This window comes from Urocitellus parryii, chromosome 9 (genome assembly GCF_045843805.1).
Source record: "Urocitellus parryii isolate mUroPar1 chromosome 9, mUroPar1.hap1, whole genome shotgun sequence".
Lineage (NCBI taxonomy): Eukaryota > Metazoa > Chordata > Mammalia > Rodentia > Sciuridae > Urocitellus > Urocitellus parryii.
In genome coordinates, this window is record NC_135539.1 from 138,365,546 (window position 1) to 138,385,194 (window position 19,649).

At 45.3% G+C, this 19,649-nt stretch overlaps 1 protein-coding gene across 2 annotated transcripts in view; it reads right to left on the bottom strand.

Annotated features, from left to right (window-relative positions):
• The window catches only part of Tnn (tenascin N), a 66,035-nt gene that overhangs the window by 10,704 nt on the left and 35,682 nt on the right, over positions 1-19,649 (bottom strand). Inside the window, exons 11-17 of one of the 2 annotated variants that reach the window (XM_026388491.2) lie at positions 17,573-17,836; positions 14,695-14,958; positions 13,172-13,435; positions 9,170-9,433; positions 6,978-7,108; positions 5,856-5,988; positions 5,283-5,434 (exon numbers count right to left, since the gene is read on the bottom strand). In XM_026388491.2, the coding sequence (XP_026244276.2) occupies positions 5,283-5,434; positions 5,856-5,988; positions 6,978-7,108; positions 9,170-9,433; positions 13,172-13,435; positions 14,695-14,958; positions 17,573-17,836 (1,472 nt within the window). The remainder of the gene's footprint in view (positions 1-5,282; positions 5,435-5,855; positions 5,989-6,977; positions 7,109-9,169; positions 9,434-13,171; positions 13,436-14,694; positions 14,959-17,572; positions 17,837-19,649) is intronic. The other variant, XM_077802790.1, reaches the window with a different exon arrangement.

Below are 19,649 nucleotides of genomic sequence, written 5' to 3' on the forward strand. Positions count from 1 at the left end.
TTTCCTGGTGAATGAGTTCTTGCAAGGGCTGAATTCTAAGGAGAAGCTAGGCTGGATGTTGAAGGCAGGTGTGCGTCTGGGAACACTAGGAGTTCACCAAATCCTGATTCACTTTCCTCTTACCAGGAACCCATAAAGAGCTCCTTCCCTAGCTCCCCTGGCAGTTAAGTTGGAGCCATGTGACTATTACTAGCCAAAAGGCTGTAAGTGGGAGCACAGGAGAGCGGATGGGGCTCTCCGGGTTCTCTTCCATTGCCAAGTGTGGTGGCAAAGGCCACATGTTGAAACCACAGAACCACAAGATGAAAACAGCCTGAATCCTGAGTCACCACTTAGAAATGGCTTCACACCAGAGCCAAAAAGCTTACGTGCCACCTGGAACCTGGGGCTGGTTTGTCTTCGCAGCATGACCCACTCCATCCTAATGAACACAGAGCCACCAGACACAGGAAGAAGAGGAAGTCATGGGAAAGGATGAGACCACTCAGGAAGGAACCAGCAATGGATCTGACAGCCCTGGGAAGGGTGTGTTCATTAAGGAGAGGGAAATGTAGAAAGAAAATCAGAACAATGTGGAGTCACAAAAGCCACAATGAGAAACACGGTCCAGAGTGTCAAACCATGAGAGGTATAGGAAATGGAACCAAACCTGTCCCTAGAATTCAGAGACAGAAATCACCAGTGACTTTAAAGCCAAGGCTGTTGACAAGAGATGGGGGAGTGCAGGGTGCCAAACTGGAATGGGCTGAGGTGAGTGAGGAAATGGAGATGGAGTGAGGTATTATCTCACAGGTGGGCTGCTTTCTTTACAAAACTTCCTCTATCTGGAGAAGGAAGGTAGGGTAGTTCCTGTCAGAGTAAATTGAGTTATTTTATCTGAAATAAACTAGAAGAGCACTATTGGAATTGATAATCCATATAATTCCACCTACCTTGAGAGCCAGGGGCTGGAACCGCATCTTCCTCTCCACTTACTTTCCTTTGTGTCCATTCAAATGAAATCCCAACCCAGGCTTCACAGCTCATATTTCCAAAGAAAACACATTATCCTGAATTTGGTTAGGCAAACCTTCCAATAGCTGTGTGGCCTTTACATTTTTCTCTGGGAAGGATCGGGGTGGGGGTAGTGAAGCTACAGTCATGCTGAAGCTCCCGTCCAGGTAGCTGGCCCAGGAGGTGCTGAGTGAAGCACCCACAGTGAAGGGGAGTCCCAGCTCTGAGGCAGCCACAGCCACATCCTGGCAAGGTGTGGGGAGTCAGCCTTTCTGTTCCTGACCCTGGGCAGCCCGTTGAAAAACAGGGACAGAGTGGGAAAGAAGAGTCCACCACGCAGAGTTGCTGGGAAGATTTCTAGATGCCCTACAAACATGTCCTATAAATGAGAAAGAGCTGAACAGAATTTAGGAATGGTCACAGCCAACAATCACAGGCAGCACTGGCCTCTTGGTGTTGTTCCCCTTTTCTCAAGTGTCCCTTTGTTAGAATTGTCCTGTTCCTTCCTTAGCTTCCTTCATTCTTTGCTCATTCGCTGGCTCACATAATAAGACTCATTGAGCATCTATCTGCTGAGTGTCAGACCTGGAGCAAGAATTTATGATGCCATTTTACAGCTGTGAAAGTCCAGAGAAGCAAGTAGCCAGTATCACACAGCTAGTAATTTAGTGGCTGAAGTAAGGGTAACACACACACGCTCACCCAAAACCTCATCTTAAATCAAAAAGGTTGGAAATACCCACTCTACCGAGTCTATTTCCCACAGAGCATGTCTGAAGACACAGAAGGTTTGTTTCCTGGCAAGGCACCAGTGCCAACCCCTCCCCCGGGCTCTTCCTGTATCACAGTCAGGGGAGGCCTAGGGCGGAAGTGGTACTGATGTTTGCTTCCCCGTGCATCATGTTATTAGGGGACAGACAGATGAGGATGGTGGGAACACAAGGTTAAGAGAATAATCCTATAAGATAGGCCCACTGTGCTGACCCCCACATGCTTTCTTTGCCAAAAAGCAATTTGCCTGCAGCCTTGCCTAGCCTAAGTGGACAGGATATGTCACATTCCTCAGCAAACTACCTGATATCTGCAAGGAAATGCAGGCAGGAAATAATGTTGATAAGAGGAACCCATACTTTGAAGGAAGAGACTTTTGTGACCCTTTCATAGACCAGATTCTGGAAGAGAAGGGTAGTTCCTCCTAACCCTAAATCTGTAAGAATGTTTGGTTAAGAAGTCATTTAGAACCAGACAGCATGGGCCAAGGTGACCTAGAGGTGCCAAGGCAGTAGGGACTTGAAAGTCCAATGTCACCCTGCTGTCAGTCAAAAGTCGAGAGGTAACCTGGGTGGGACTCTCTGGAAACTTCTCTGAGATCCCCAATAAAACTGGAGTGCAGGAGAGGCACACTGTCCTTCTCCTCTCTGAGAGGACCTATTCTCTCCTTTGAGAGTGTCCCCTTCCTTTTCCTATCCCTTCAGTAAACTCATGCCTATAAGGCACGTCTGAGATCCTTCTGACTTGGTCACAGGAACTGGGTTTAAAGAAAGGGTCTTTATGCTGCCTCAGCTTCTCAGAAGGCTCCAGCTCTGCACCAGTGTCACCTTGCACAAGGTCAGGCTCAGAGCCAAGCCTGCCTCTGAGGACAGGCGCATCACAGAGGCCTCTGGTCTTCACCTCTTATTCATGAGCCTACTATCCACACTCACCCTGATTTTTTTTTTAATAATTCTCCAGCATGGCCAGGGAATCTGATTCTGGTGTTCCTGACTCATTGTTTAGACCATTGTTTAGACTAAACCACATCCTCGGGCAAGTTGGTTAATATTTTCCTAAATTGTCAGATCAAGACGCCAATAGCCCCGTCTGTCATGGGTTAAAATCAGGGCTTCAAGCAAGGTCATTAATCACAGCCATAACACATTGAACTCAGAATCTGGTACATATACATAATAATATTATTATATCTCAATAAATGCTTGTTTGCATTGTATTAAATCAGCTTCGAGTGAATTGACTCCCAGGGATCATTTATACACCTTGATCAGGCAGCATTAATTGAGCCACTCAGAATCTAGTCCATTCCCTTTCTGACACCAAGACACTTCATAATGAACTATTTGGGAATAACAAGAGCCCCTTAGCGAACCAGTCTCAGGGAGAAGAATCTCTCTGTGTCTGGCTCTATACGCCAAAGCAGGCATTACACTCAAGAACTTAATATCCTAAATGACTAAACCAGGAAGAAAAAAATCAAAATTGCATTGAAATGCCTTGGAAAGAGCCTCTGATTCAGTCCCTGAGACTTCCAAGATGGAAACATTTCAGCAGTCCCAGGGTTCCTTACAGCCTCCCACCAGCTGCCCCAGGTGCCCTAGGGCAGTGTTCTTCCAGCCTGTTCTTCAAAGTGGGGTCCCGCCACCCAGGATGGAGAATTTTCTTAAAAACCTTCTAAAGGCTCAAAAGAAAAAATGTTCTGTAGATCAGCCTTCAGTGACAGGAGACTCCAGAACCCCCAAAGTGAAAATTGTCAGTAAACTATGTGGAGAACTTTTCGGGATTCCTCATGTTTTCTGGAGCATGTGGCTTTGCAGTGAACCCTGCAGGGTCCTGGCTTATGCGGTTCACCTCCAGGGGACAGAGAACTTGACTTGAGAGGGACTGGGGGACTGGTGTTGGTGAGGATGAAGGGTGGTCTCAGGATGTCTGGAACTGACTCTGTGCTGCGTTAGGGTCTTTTGCACAGAAGGTAGAAAGCAGGCTTCTCGAGGCAGGGGGCTTTCAGTCTGATTTGTTCACTACTAGATCTTGAGTGCACAAAACAGTGCCTGACACACAGTAGGTCCTCAATAAACACTGTGCAAAAGTTTGCAAGCTCCCCAGGCAGCCAGGCTGACAGAGCTCATTCTAAAGTTATCCTAGACAGATGTCTCCTTTCCTATGTGGGTTTGGCTTTCCAAAGCCACACTAGGCGGCACAACCTGCCAATGGTCAATTACAAGCACAGTGGCAGCAAACGGGCTTCAGGTTGGAAGGGTTGGAGGGCCCGGAGTCACACCAGTGCCGATGAACAGCAGCAAGTGCAGGGGGCGCCGGCCAGGTGGAAGACTTCCCTCTTTGCATTCTGCTCTGATACTCTAGGGATCAATCGGGAATTCTCCCCATCCAAAACTCCCATCCTATCCAATGACGGCTTTTCAGCTGTCAAATGCCCCTGTGCAGACGGTGAGTTTTCTTGATGCTGCTCCTCGGATGGTCTCATTTCAGCCATGGATGCTCAAGTGTCTTTGGTTTCCCAGGCCCCTGAGCAAATGTGTAAATGAATATAGCTTGGGCACTAAGAGATGGCGCTTTCCATTTCCACAGTGGGTTGCCAGTGCACAGCAGGCAAAGGTCGTGTGCTGGGTGAGGCAGTGAGAGCTTCTATCGGTCAGACACGGGGAGGAGTGGGGAGGGAGATAGAAGGATCAGATCACCACCTTCATATGACTGATCAGGCGTGGAATCAAAGGAGAGGCTGTGCGGTTTAAGTGGACAATGGCTCAAGAAAAGAAAACCTCCTCAGAGAAGAGAAACTACTAGAACTCTGTCCAAGCTTCTCCCTTTCAGGCCTTAGTCTTTCAAATCAAATCCCCAAAGGCCTTGTTTCTGTCCTGTGGAGCCAGGGTGGCAGAACCTAGACAATAGGCTCTGTCATCCTGAGGACTGAGTCCCCAGAGAGGCCATGTGTTTCCATCTTGAATGGCCTGAGGTGACCCATTGGGAAAAATGATTGAGTAAGGAGGCTGGAGTTATATATATAATATAACTAATATAATATAATATATAATACTATATAATATAAAATATAATATAATATAAACTAATGAGTAAGGAGGCTGGAGTTATATATATAATAATGACTTTGTCATTAACTTGTGTGACTCAGTCAAGGTGTGTTTCTCTGTGGACTTCACTTTCCCTGTCTGTAAAACAGGTATAATAATCCTCCCACTAACTCTAAAGCTGTTGGGACAGGGTCATGTTTACAAACGTTTAGGAACATAAGTAATGCACACAAGCCACGTCCTCACCAGCCCTATTTAACCAAGCCTGCTCTATGACAGGTAGTCAGTACAAAGCTCTGTCATTACAGTGGGTTGGGATCACTCTCAAAGCAGCTGCAAGTCCCCAAAGCTCCTCTGTTCCCTGGATAAAAATGAACTAGAGCCGCAAACACCCCGTGAGCAGCTGTGACCAGCTCCCTAGGAAGGCAGTCGGTGTTCCACAGAGTTCCCAGGCTCTACAGGACTCACAATCCAGCCGCCTCCGTCCGTGTCCATGTCACAGTACACCTCCAAGGGCCTGCTGGCGTCGCCATTTATGTAGATGGTGTAGAGACCACTGGCAGCGTTGCTGTTCTGCTGCACCTGGCTGCAGTCCGAAGGGTGTGGGAAACGGGCATCGACTGGAAGGCGAGCAGAGGGACAGTGTGGTGAGAAGGGCAAGGGAGGGGCTTTTCCCCGTCCGTAAGGCAAGCTATTTTGTTGGGAAATCAGTTCATAACCTTCTGCTATTTTGCTTCTTCTAACTCTTCATACACATTTTATTTTCCTCACTTACTCTGCTCTCATCAAACTCTGCAAAGACATTTTAAGGCCAAGTTCACATCACTTTCTCCCCCAATCCAATTCTCCCACAAAATAACTCTCCCTTTCACTCTGACTTTACTGTCTCCACTGTGGGATGGATTTCTTTGAAATCCGTAACTCTGTTTGCATTGCCCCATGCCCCAAGAAATCCGGAACTCTGCAAGCACTCGCTCACTCCAGCCTTGCCACTGCCTATCCTCTACGGCACTGCCATTCAGAGGCCAGGATTCTCGTCACCTGTGGAGAGAGGGGTGGAGACGCTCCTGCTCCGGCGATCACCCTTAAAGGCAACCAAGGACACAGGGTAGGTGGTGCCCTGCTCCAGGCCTTGCAACTCCAACCTCTGGTCGCCCCTTCGGAGCTGCACCTCCTACCAAGCAAAGAAGTGGGTGGTCAGTGATGCAGTTATGGCCCCAGCATGCTGGATGTCCAAGCTTTCCTTGGTGCTACTGACAGAAGCTCTCCGAGGGCTCAGTGGCAGCCCAGAACCCCAGTGGGTCCCAGCCACCTCTCTGAGAGCCCTGCCACGGAGATTCAGCATTACTGGGAATACAGGCTGAGAGCCAGGCACCGCCACTCCTCCAGCACTGCCAGACCCCAAGGACGTCTTCTTCAGACACCCACCAGGGCACTGACCACAGCCACCACTAGCAGCAATTTGCTGACAATGATGGGCTGAGGAGGTATTTAAAAGGGAGTGAAACTGGCCATTGTACCTGTGGACACAGAAGTAGCTGGTATTTCCCATCTTATTCCCTCTACAAGCACAGGGCTACCTCTCCTAGCAGGACTGTCAGAAGCATTCATTGTAATAACGAATAAGTCAAAATGCCTTCCTTTTTTTCTGCCTTCTTTCTTTCTATCTTACCAAGGAGAGAGAAGGACAAGTTTTGAAAATTTGTTGGCCTTCAGATTCAAGGGTAGATACAACCCTTAAAAAAGGATTAATCAATGCATTCAATATATTTTTATTGAGCACCTACCATGTGCTAAGCATTATCCTAAGCACTTTAGATATAGCTATAAAGAAAATGGACAATGATTCCCTGCCCTCACAGACCTCACATTTTATAACCTCTCTGGTTATAAAAATAAATAACACAGGGTAGATGTGCCACCAGAAAATGCACAGTGGTCAGCTAGGAGCAGGCACAAAGCTTAGACCTAACACTGAGACCAGTGTTCACAAATGACTGTGCTTAGCTGCTTGGTATACACAGCCTGTGATGGATGAGGACCCACGGCATGATCAGCATGTTGCCAGCCAGCCAGCAATCGAGGTGATCTGCCCAGTCAGCACCTCCACACAGGGGCTGTGGAGACAGGACACTAAGGGAAAAGACAGGGACTATCCAGTACCTTCACTGAGCCATTTGGGAACTGGTAGGTCAGGATGTAGCCATCGATCTGAGCAGAGGGAGGCATCCAGGTCAACACCCCACCAGAATGTGTTACACCAAATGGACGGAGGTTTTGGGGAGGGTCAATTTCTGTAAATAAAAAGTCAGGTAATTATCGTTACTAAGGTACAGCTGAGGCAAGGCCATTTCTGAACTATTGGTTTACATTTTCTCCCTACATATCCTCCCATTTCTCTTCCTTCCAGGGTAAGTTTTTCCTTACCAAAAGACCTTCCTGTCCTCTGTTTCCAAAAGTACAGACCCACTGAGGACAAGAAGATTAAGAAATAGGGTGCTGGATGGGTCCCAAAGGGAGGGAATCTGGGCCCCCGCCTCCCCAGCACATTCCCATAAAGCAGTGGAGATGAGCAGGGCAGGGGATAATGAGTTCTTGGAGACAGCAGTGCTCCCAGGGTGATGTGGAGCCAGGAGACAGCCACAGACCTAGAAGGGCCCCCACACAGGAACCAGGACTGCCTCAGAAGCACAACTCTGGTGTGCTCACCATGAAGCATAACCGGGATTATGATAAAAATTAAGTTCCATGGAGAGATAAATTTCCACGACGGAAATACAAAGTTACATTTCTTAAATACCCACGGGTGTGGCATACATTGGTGTCTGCTGGTAATGCATACCCAGCACAGAAAGAAGTGGGACAAGACAGTACTTACATAGAGAAAAATGAAGGGAGCGATGGAGGCATGGGGAGGGGGTAGAATAAGCAGTTTTTCTCACGTGTACTTCCCTACCAAACACCAGGGGGAGTGCGCGGGCATGGGCATGTGCATGAAGCTCAGCAAAAGTACTAGTCACCACCATAATAACTGGTCAGACAGTTCTTCAAAAAAAAATTTTTTTAAACTAAATAAGACATGAATGAAAATTTCCATTTTGAAGAAACTTCATCATTGAAGGCAATTTTAATTTAGAAGTTCCCAAAAAGATGTCTCTGGGCTATTTTCTACCCAGTAGCATTTCAGCAGAGAACAGAACTGCAGTATTTTAATAGAAATCAGACAAACAGCTGTTGTTTTGAATTAGGTTGTTTTGACAAATTTTGAGTTTCTGTAATATCAGCTTTGTTTGATTTTCTAAAACTTAACATCTGGCATGGATCTTATTCTATCCATCACACGGAAAAATTGAATTTGCTTACAAAATTGTAACTATTTAAACATTTTAACCTTGTTCCTGCCACCTCTTCCACAGCCACTAGTCCCCTGGTCAGGAACTTGAGATGTCTGTCTTGGTTACTTTCACATTTCTATGAAATAGACAGATGAAAATTTCATCCCTGTCTTTACAAATGGGAAAAGTGAGATAAAGAGAAGATGAAGAAGGAAGAGACCATGAAAGGAATGGGGGAGACAAGAGAGAAATGGAGGGAAAGAGGGAGAAGGCAGGGACAGAGACCTGTTTACTGCTCACTCTGGAGAGCACACAGGTGTGGGGAGTCTGGGGTAGAAAGAAGAGGTGGTTTGGTTTTGTTTTTACATAGATTTCTTTAGTTTGAAAACTTTTGCTAAAAGCACATATTCACTCGAGGGTTAAAAATACTGGCTAATTTTTAATAAAATTAAAATCATGAAGAAACTTAGGGCACTTCCAACTCCAGAGGCCCCAGTTGGTGCACTTGACCATAAAGGGTATGAACAGACCTTGCCCAAACTGCCTGAATGACCACAGACCTCCAGCTCCTACTGCAGCCTGATTCCATGATGCTCAGCCAAGCCTAGAGACCCTCACCCACACAAACACACACAGCCCAGCGCCCTGGGTGAGCAACTGGATATGGCATGCAGGAAGACGCCTCACCATGGCCCCCACCCTGGAAGAGACAGACTGAGGTCCCTGCCTCTCCTCCTCTACCTGGAGTTGAGGCCCATCCAGTTCTGATACCAAGGGCCAGAGAGTCCAACAGCTGGGCTGAGAGTATGTGGCTAGGGGTAGCCATGTTTTGGACAACTATCCCACCACAGGCTCTACACGCAATCTTCTCTGGATGGTCATGTCAGAATATCATTTCAAAAATGTACATAGGAAACAGCCTTAAAGAATGTCCTCAAGTAAATCAAGCTCACTTCCTGAACCCCTCCCCACCCAGTCTTGATAAGTGTGAAGGGTTCCCTTGGCTGGTCCCTCGAATACCTGTCAGGGCCTTGGTGTTGGCCTTCTTGCTCTCCCGGGCCCCTTTCTGGGCCCACACCTGGATGGTGTACTCCACACCTGGCTTCAGGCCCGTCAGGACGGTGCTGCTCCTCTCCTTCCCCACTGGAACCTCCCTGGTCTCTCCATCAGCTGAGGTGTAGCGCACCATGTACCTGTCAATGGTGGCTCGCACGGGGTCCCAGGAGATGGTAATGGTGTTCTCTGTCACTCGATTGGTCACCAGGTTTTTGGGGCTGTCAATTTCTTTTTTGAAAGATTTAGAAAAGATTTAGAACCAAAAAAGGACATCCCACCACTCTCCCCATTCCAGCCACTCTCCATTGTCATTAATAATGGTAGGACCTCATTTAAAACAGGGGTAAGAGGCTTCCATTTTCTAGGGAAACAAGCCACTGAATATTAAAACTGGAAGGAATCAGATATTCTCTACATTTATAAATACAGAAATTTTCTGACCTTGTAGTTCTTACCAAAATTGTCAGTAAAAATCTGAGCATCAAGATGAGTCACCATAGCTGAAACACTCTTATGATCACATGGTTTCTATTTACTGTGTTTCACCAAATTTGAGAGCTGAGAAATCAACCCTCCCAAACTTCTCGACTTATAAAAAGGGAAAGAGAATGGAAGACTAGAGAAATGAAGACTTTTATCCAAGTTCCTGTTATTTTCTTGTGCTCAAACCAAGACTGGACCCTCTTTGCTCTGAGTTTTGAAGCCCCTCTCCTGCCCACGTATTCGTCCTTCTCTCCTGCACCACCAGCCTCCCCTTCTCTGCCATCAGTCCAGACACACCAGCCTTAGGGTCCCCACCTCTCCCAGCATCCCTTATCCCCTGCACCTCTGAGCTGACAGACTCAAGGGAGGCACCTGCATGCTCAACCCCACCCGTCTCTGGCTCACTCCTCAACTTCATGTTTGGCACCTGCCTACAACACACCACTAATCTGCTAGTCAAGGTCACGAGGACAACTTTCTAGTGGACACTTGAAATCCTCACTTTACTGGACATTGGAGAGCATTTGGCAGAGCTGATCCCTGCCCTCCTTCTTGGAACTCTCAGCTCTGCCAAGAGCTACCCACTCCCCAGATTTTCCTCCTAACTGACTGGCTCCTCCACATCATCCTCAGTCCTCTGTTAGAAACTTTCAAGAACCAGCCAAAGCTCCCTCTTTTCCTCTCTCTCTGCGTTTCTCCCTGGGAGATTCACACATGTCCACAGCTTAAAGTGTCAACTGGATGCTCATGGCTTCACAAAATTCTGAGCCCCTGGCTTGAGTCAACTGCTGCTCATCCACCACAGTGCCCCGCCTGTATTAGACACCCCCTAAACATGTGTTGGAATTAATGAATAAATCACTCAATTTACCAAAAAACCTCACAGATAGTTCAAGCTTAAATATTTAAAAGTCTCACATTCCTTCCCAAACATTTATCTCTCAGCCTTGCTTGTCAAAACAATGATACCACAATCTTCTGTGTTGCTCAAATCAGAAACAAAGGTCATATTTGATTCCTTATTTTCTTCTTACCCCACATCTCGTTGATCAACCAGCACTGTCACTTATACAATATACTCCCAGCAATCCCTTTTCTCTCTTCCTACTGCCACCACACTTATCCAAATCATCACCATCTCTCACCCAGATTTTTATAATAGTTTCTTTACTAATCTTCCTGCTTCTATCCTTGCCTTCTCTCTGCCATTTATTCTCCTCACTATGGTGTGCAAAATGTTTTTGAATACTGCATTATGTCACTCTTGTCTAGTAAATATAACATACTTCCTCTTTCAGGTGCCATGTGGTCCTGGATGACCTAACTCTGCTCCTTCCCACCTCATCTCAAGAAACTTGCCAGCTCACCTTCTGTGTTCCAAAGATATCATCCTCTTTCAGCTCCACAACCATCTCCTGGGCTGTTCCTGCTCAGGGCCATCACACATGCTCTTGCCTATGCAAGAAATAGCTTTTTCCCCAGTATCTACCCTCTCCTTTTTCTCTAAGTGCACTGTCCAACAGATCTCTGCAATGATGCAACCAATATTTCTGGAATTTGCACTGTCTGATACAGTAGCCTCAGCCACACATGCTATTGACTATCTGAATGTTATTGGTTCAACTGAGGAAATAATTTTTATTTTAGTTATTCTTAATTAATTAAAAACTAAATAGTCACACTAGCTAGATGCAACTTAAATAGTTTACAGGAAAATTTTAAGGAAGTTAAAACTAAGGGCTGGGGATGTAGCTCAGAGCTATAGAGCTACAGTGTTTGCCTAGCATGCATGAGGATTTAATCCCCAACACTGGAAAGAAAGAGAAGTAAAACTGGGCATATGGCCATTCAGATGAAGACCTCATTACCAGCCTCTCTGTAGTGAGGTCTGGCACTGTGTCTTGGATCTGACAGTGAATAGGAAGAATCTATGTGTGCAATATGACAGTCACGCTAGCCCTTTCCCAGGCCCCTCCCACTGCATGGAATGCAGATGCAGTTGTTGCCAAGTAAATGAGGCCAACTCCCTGGAGTCTACTGAACAACCACAGACAAGGAGCCTGGGTGTCCTGCACCAGGGAGCTGCCACACAGCCCTGGCCCCCTTACATGCTGCCATTTTAAACACAGGAACAGACTCCCCTCCTGCAACAACTGCTATTTGGGTGTCTCCATCAAGGTGTCTGCTATCAGTACTCCCTCACCCCCGCTAAGGACCACCCCTCCCTGTTGTTCTCTACACCTGCACCATGTTCATCTCCTTCCCAGAACTCATCATAATTCATAATCATAGATTTGATTTTTTTGTTTACTGTCCCTCTCCCAGTGGACTTTCAGAGTGCTGCCATATTTATTTTGTTCACGGCTCTATCTCCACAACTGCCAACTGAGAAGATGCTCGTTAAGTTAGCTGCATGTTGGAACAGAGCTCTAGCTGCCCAGTTAATACTTATAACTTAACTATAAGGTATGCATTAAGTCAAACCTACATAAAATAGCCTGCCACAAAACAGTTCCTAATCCACTGGTTTTAGGAATTTTTAATTGTTTTACATTATTTACATTATTTCTATTATTTCTTTCTTTCTATGGGGAGTTGAACCCAAGAATGCTCTACCACTGAGCTATGCACCCCCCAACCCTTTTTATTTTTTTACTTTTGAGACAGAGTCTCATTAGGACTGCCCAGGCTGGCCTTGAACTTGCAATCCTCCTGCCTTAGCCTCCCAAATAGTTGGATTACAGGAGTGTACCATACTCAGCTTATTCCTAAAATGTTCTATAGCTGAGAAACATAGACTTTAGAAAGATTTTTAAGCCATTGGAGGGACTACTCAGTGGAGTCTATTACTATGCTTCCTTCCCTCGTTAGGTGAATGGCTATGGTTTGAATGCCTGACTCCTCTGAAGCTCATAATGAAATTGAACCGTTACTGTATCAGCATTAAGCAATGGAAACCCTGAGAGGTGACTGGGTCACAAGGGTTCTGCCCTCACTCACGGATCAGTGTCATTATCACAGGAGTAGGTGAGAGATCACAAGGTAGGATAAGGTCAGAGCCCTCTTGCTCTCTCTCTCTCTTGCCCTCTGCCAAGTTAAGACACAGCACAAAGGTCATCAGCAGATGACAGCACCAAGCTCTGAGACTTCAGACTCCAGAACCACAAACCAAATAAACTTGTTTTGTTTACAATTCACATGATCTGTGGAATGCTATTATAGCAGCAGAAAATGTACTAAAGCACCCTGCAGAAACAGCCCACAGTCCCTTAAGTGACAGACCCCCAAATCAACTGTGTCATCATGAAGAAACAATAGCTCATTAATGCAATAAGCTGTGTTAATTATCCTATTTGCTCTACTTGCCCCCCTACCCCCGCCCCGTTTCCTGCCCATAGAAGAAAAGGGAAACAAGGGAAACAAACTTGACTCCATGGATTTAGCACGGCAGCTCTGACATTCCCAAAGAGTGGAGCCTATTACCTGTCGGGGCCTTGGTGTCAGCCTTCTTGCTCTCCCGGGCCCCCCTCTGGGCCCACACGTGGACTGTGTACTCCACACCTGGCCTCAGGCCCGTCAGGACGGTGCTGCTCTTCTCCTTCCTCACTGGGACCTCCCTGGTCTCTCCATCAGCTGAGGTGTAGCGCACCATGTACCTGTCTATGTCAGCCTGCACTGGATCCCAGGAGATAGTGGCGGTATTCTCTGTCACCTGGTTGGTCACCAAGTTTTTGGGGCTGTCAATGTCTAAAAGGAAAAGTGCTGATCAGTAGACGCTATGAACAGGTCCCATGGTGCAGAAACTGGAGGCCATTTTGCCTGTGATAAGACTCTTTCAAGTTTTGTGGGTTTTCATCTCATTTGTTTTCTAACTAGTTCATGAACATACATCTCTCTCCCTGGATACACTTGTCTTCTCAACTACAAAGCACTGTCAACAAGAATCTGAAAATCTGGTCTATCACCTCTACCAAAAGCTTAACAAATCTTCTTGTTCATTTAGTAAGGCACAGGGAGCCTTTCCTCATCACAAGGCACGTTGTAGGCAGTGTGCAAGGTTCAGAGTGGAGGAGGATCTGGGAGCTAACACCCTTATGTCTGCCCTCATGTCAGTGAAGACCTCTCTTTTCATAGAAGGAGATTCTAACAGTCACAACCAAATGCTGCAGGAGAAGGCTGCATCTATTCCCCTTCATGTCCCCAGTGCTAGCAGAGGACAGGACACATGGAAAGTGCTTGGCACATGTTGCAAAATAAGTCGGCAAAAATTCAAACCCTATTTTAATATTCTTCCGTATATATGGATCCACTTGTCATATTGATTTGATAGTTAAATCAATGTCCACAATATGGTCACATATCTCTTCCTCAATGGTAAGAATATAATGCAAAAATTATGCTTATCCTCAAAACCCTGGCCCACTACACTCTGCTATTCTACACAGGGAAATACACTTTTCTCTTGCTTAAGTCATTGTTATTTGGGTGTTTCAATGTGCTTACTGTGACACCCCAACTCATCCAAGAACACTCTGACCTCATCACTGTCCCTTAGGTCATCACGTTCTCTATACCTACACCATACCCATCTCATTCAGAGAAGTAATCATCGTTTATAGTCACAAACTCATTTTAAAGGTATGATTCATTTGTAGTAAAGCAAACCCCATACATCTACCTGCTCTATTAGAAGTCACACTTATAAAGTTGAACTTTTACTGCACTCTAAATAGTATTTTATTTTTATTTACTATTCCTATTCAAACTAACTGAGAACATCAATAACATCTCCAGCACACAAAAGAGAATTTGTTAGATACACTATCCAAAAATAGCTTAGAGACCGACATGAGGAACTGACCTCTAAGGAAACCAGTTAAGGAAGTGAGGAATGGCATGGAGTGCGTCCCTTACCCAGGGAGACTGTCCTGCCCATGCGTAGATTATCTGACCTCCCATAGGTGCCGAATGATAGGTGTCAGCTCCTAAAGAGTGATGCCCCTTACCTGTGGGGGCCTTGGTGGTGGCCTTCCTGCTCTCCCGGGCCCCCTTCTGGGCCCACACATCAACTGTGTACTCCACACCTGGCCTCAGGCCCGTCAGGACGGTGCTGCTCTGATCCTTCCCAACCAGAAATTCCTTGGTCTCTCCGTCAGCAGAGGTGTAGCGCACCATGTACCTGTCAATGTCAGCCTCCACAGGGTCCCAGGAGACAGTGGCAGTGTTCTCCGTCACCTGTTTAGTCACCAGGTTTTTGGGGCTGTCAATGTCTAAGAGGAAAAGTGCTGATCAATAAACACTACTAACAGGCACCAGACAGTGTGCCCATTTTGCTGGGCCGGGACAGTTTCTTGTCCTCATGGTTTCCCTTCTTCTGTGTTCTTCCCTTCTCCTGTGTCATGGACGCAGACCTTGTCTGCACAGCTGAATTCTTGGGTCCTCAAGGAGGCAGCCCAGGACAGTGAAATGAGCGGCACCCCAGAGGGAGAGGGGCTGGGTTCTGGACTCAGCCTGAGGCACAGCTGAGGGGCAGCAAGCACCCTGGCTGCAGCCCCCAGACCATGGGTCTTCTCCAGCTCTGCCCCCAGCTGCCCATGGCCTTGGACCCCTCACTGCCTCCGACTGTGCCTCACATTCCTCATCTGTAAATGTGGATGTTTGCTATTTGTTTGTTTATTTGGTGTGGTGTGGTGTGGTGTGGTATTATGGATAGAACCCATGGCCCCACAGATGCTAGGCAAACACTCGACCTTGAGCTACATCCCCAGTTCTTGTTTTTTACTTTGAGATAGAATCTTGTTAAGTTGCACAGACTGGCCTTAATCTTTTTTTTTTTTTTTTTTTAGTTGCAGTTGGACAATACCTTTATTTTATGTGGTGCTGAGGATCAAACCTAGGGCCCTGCACATGCTAGGCGAGTGCTCTACCACTGAGCCACAGCCACAGCCCTGGCCTTGATCTTGACACCCTTCTGCCTCAGCTTTCTGAGGGGCTGGAATTTCAAGCACGCACCACCATGCCCATCTACTCTATACAGATTTTTAAGGTACCATGATATCCCATATTTAATGAATCAAACCTAATAAATGTAACTATGTGACTTGTAGAAATCATGCACTGAATTTGAGCATTCTCAACTGCAAATGTGGATATTGATTTCTGCTCTACAACTCAAAAAAATATACCTTCTTCTGAGGCTAAAGCAAATGAAGGAAATAACCACCATTCATTGCTGCTGGACATACAATGATTTAACCCCTATGGAAACATCCTGGCAGTCCCTCAAAAATTCAAAATAGAACTACAAAGCCAGGCCTGGAGCACGTCCAGTAAACCCAGGTACTTGTGAGGCTGAGGCAGAAAAATCATCAAGTTTGAGGTCAGCCTTGGCAGCTTAGCAAGACCTGTCTCAAAATTTTAAGAAGGGACTGTGGATGTAGTTCACTGGTAGAGTACTTGCCTATCATGTCAGAGACCCTAAGTCAATTCCCAGTACAGCTAGGAAAAAAAAAAATGATATAGTAATCACACTTCTGGGCAGATGCCTAAAAGAAATATATATATATATGTTTTGTATGAAGATATGTGTATGTGTGTGTATATATATATATATATAAAATCTTTTTTAATGAAGATATATGTAGATATATATAAAATGATGCTATGAGGATTTATGTATAAATTTTGTATGAAGCTACATGTATATATATATATATATATATATATACATATATATACAGAAGCTATATACATATAGCTTCATACAAAACTTATACATAAATCCTCATAGCATCATTATGCACAATTGTAAAACAAAAAAAATACAAAAGTCCAAAAACTGACAAACAAAATATGATGTATCCATATAATGAAATATTAATTCAAACAAAATTAAGTACCTATGCAGGCTACAATATGGATGAACCTGGAAAATACCATGCTTCATGAAGGAAGCTGGGCACAAAAAGCCATGTATCATGTTAACCCTGGATGTGAAATGCTCAGGACAGGGAGAAGTGAGGTAACAGTAGCTGTTACCTACGGCTGCAAGGATTGGGAATGGAGCAATCAGTAATGGATACAAGGTTTCTCATTGGTGTTGAAAATGTGCTGAAGCAGACTATGGTGGTGTCTGCACTCCTCTGAATGCTCTAAAACTGTCAAATTATGTATTTTAAAGGAGAAAATTTTATAATATTCAAATGCATCTTAATAAGACTTCTTAAAACATGAGAAACAGAGATGGCAAAGCACTAAAATTGTGAACTGTTATTCCATGTAACTACAACGAGGAACCCAAATTAGTAAAGACTATTCAAAACAGAAGCTGGGACTGTGGCTCAGCGGTAGTGCACTTGCCTGGCATGTATGAGGCACTGGGTTCGATTCTCAGCACCACATATAATAAATAAAATAAATAAAATAAAGATCTATCAACAACTAAAAAAAAAATTTTAAAAAGACCATTCAAAACAGGATTTATCCACTAAGAAAGTAATAACGTTCCCTTGTGAGCACAGCAAAAGCCATCTCCCACGGTACCCAGCATGCAGATCCTAGAGTATGTGTCTTCTTTATATCTCTACCCTTTCTGAAAGTGTTTTGATGACTAACCACAAAGAAAACACACAATTGGAGGTACAGTGGGTGGACATGACCAATTACCACTAATCTTTATGAAACCCAAATATGAGGCTGAATCCAAGGACCTATTATAAGATAATGTGTTCAAAGTTACTGAAGGATGGTGGGAACAGTGTGACAAAGGTCTGCCATCCAGGTCTTCTACGGGTCACTGATTTCTGCCAATATCAGACAAGGAAAACTGAATGTCCTCCCACAGGCCTAGCATAGTGTTAGATTGCCAAAGAACGATGCCCTTACCTGTGGGAGCCTTGGTGTTGATTTTTCTGCTCTCCTGTTTCCCCTTCTGAGCCCACACGTAGACTCTGTACTCCACACCTGGCCTCAGGCCCGTCAGGACGGTGCTGCTCTGATCCTTCCCCACTGGAACATCCTTGGTCTCTCCATCAGCAGAGGTGTAGCGCACCACATACCTGTCAATGTCAGCCTCCACAGGGTCCCAGGAGACAGTGGCAGTGTTCTCTGTCACCTGTTTAGTCACCAGGTTTTTGGGGCTGTCAATGTCTAAAAGGAAAAGTGCTAATCAATAAACACTCTAACAGGCACCAGAGAGCAAGAATGTTGCTGGGAAAAAGCAGTTTCCTGTTCTCATGGTTTTCCCTTCTCCTGTCTTGTTTTTCAGGGGTGTCACAGACACAGACCTTGTCTGCACAGCTGGATTCTTGGGTCCTCAAGGAAGCAGAATGGACAGTGAAATGAGCAGCATCCCAGAGTGAGAGGGGCCGGGTTCTGGTCTCAGCCTATGGCTTAGCTGAGGGGCAGGAAGCTCCCTGGCTGCAGCCCCCGGACCATGGGTCTTCTCCAGCTCTGGCCTTGGACCCCTCACTACCTCTGTACCTCACAGTCCTCATCCTAAATTTGGGCCTTTCACTAGACAGATTTTTAAGGTACCTTGATAATTTGATAATTCATGAATATTTTATGAACCACACCATGAATTATCAGCTATGTGATTTGTAGAAATCCTGACTTTCACTTATTTGAACATTCTCAACTGCAAAATGGGCATATTGGTTCCTATTATAGTATTTTAACAAATTCCTCTGAGGACAAAAGAAATTTTAAAACTAACCCTCAATTATTGGTATTGGGCAAGTAAAACAACACAACCACTACAGAAATACCTGGGAGTTCCTTCAAAATTGAAGATAGAATTACCAAATGATTAGATTAATTCTATACTTAAGCATATATCTAAGATAAATGAAGACATATATGCACACAAAACTTGTATACAGAGTTGTGGGGTCAAGCTCAGTGGTAGAGCACTTGCCTACCATGGGTTTGATCCCCAGAAGCATAAAAATAAACTTAAATGCAAATAACCAACCATCATTATTCACAACAGCTAAAAAGTGGGAATAACCCAGAAGCCCAACAGCTGGTAAAAAAGACAATGTGGTATATTTATACAGTGAAATATTAATTCACAATGAAATTAAGTAATGATCCATGGATGAACCTGGAGAATAACATGTTTCAGGAAGGAAGCCAGGTATTATGTTTATCCTGCATGTGAAATGCTCAGGACAGGGAGATGTGTGGATAGACAGCAGCTGTTACCAAGGCTGCAGAGACTGGGGACAGGGAGCAATCAGTTATGGATATGAGGTTTCTCATTGGTGATGTGTGCTGAAACAGACTGTGGTGGTGTCTGCATAGCTCTGAATGCACAAAAACTGTCAAATTGTACATTTTAAAGGAGTGAACTTTATAATATATAAATGCATATTAATAAGACTTCTTAAAAAATGAGGAACAGAGACAGAAAAGCACTAAAATTGTGAACTGATATTGTATACAACTACAACCATGGGATCCTCAAATGTAGTAAAGACTATTCAAAACAGGATTTCTGGCAATTCAAGCTAGGGCATATCAGAGGAAAGCTGCAGTTCCAGTAGCCTTGTGGCCCCAGATTCAAGCAGCAGGAATACTGCTTCTCAGCAAAGTGGGTGAAAGAGGAAATTTACTGAGATTCATTATCAGAGAGCCAGCCTCTATTCAGGTGCATTGAACAAAGAACAGCAAAGAGTACACTGGAGCCAAGCCAGCAGCTGCAGCAGCTCACTGCAGAGGCAGAGATGATACCAACAGAAATAAACACAGTGAACAGATGTGAGGAGGGAAAACCAACAGATGAGACAAGTGGCCTGAAATTGCCTGATTCGGAGGCTGCAGAGGAGCTGGGGTTTGAAAAGTGCTCTGTTTCTCAACTGGCTGCAGAGGGCTGAGGTGGGGGCCACCTTGAGGCAGCCATGCTGCAGCTTGCTGCTGCAGGAACCAGGAGATCACAGCAAACTCTACCATGCTGTCC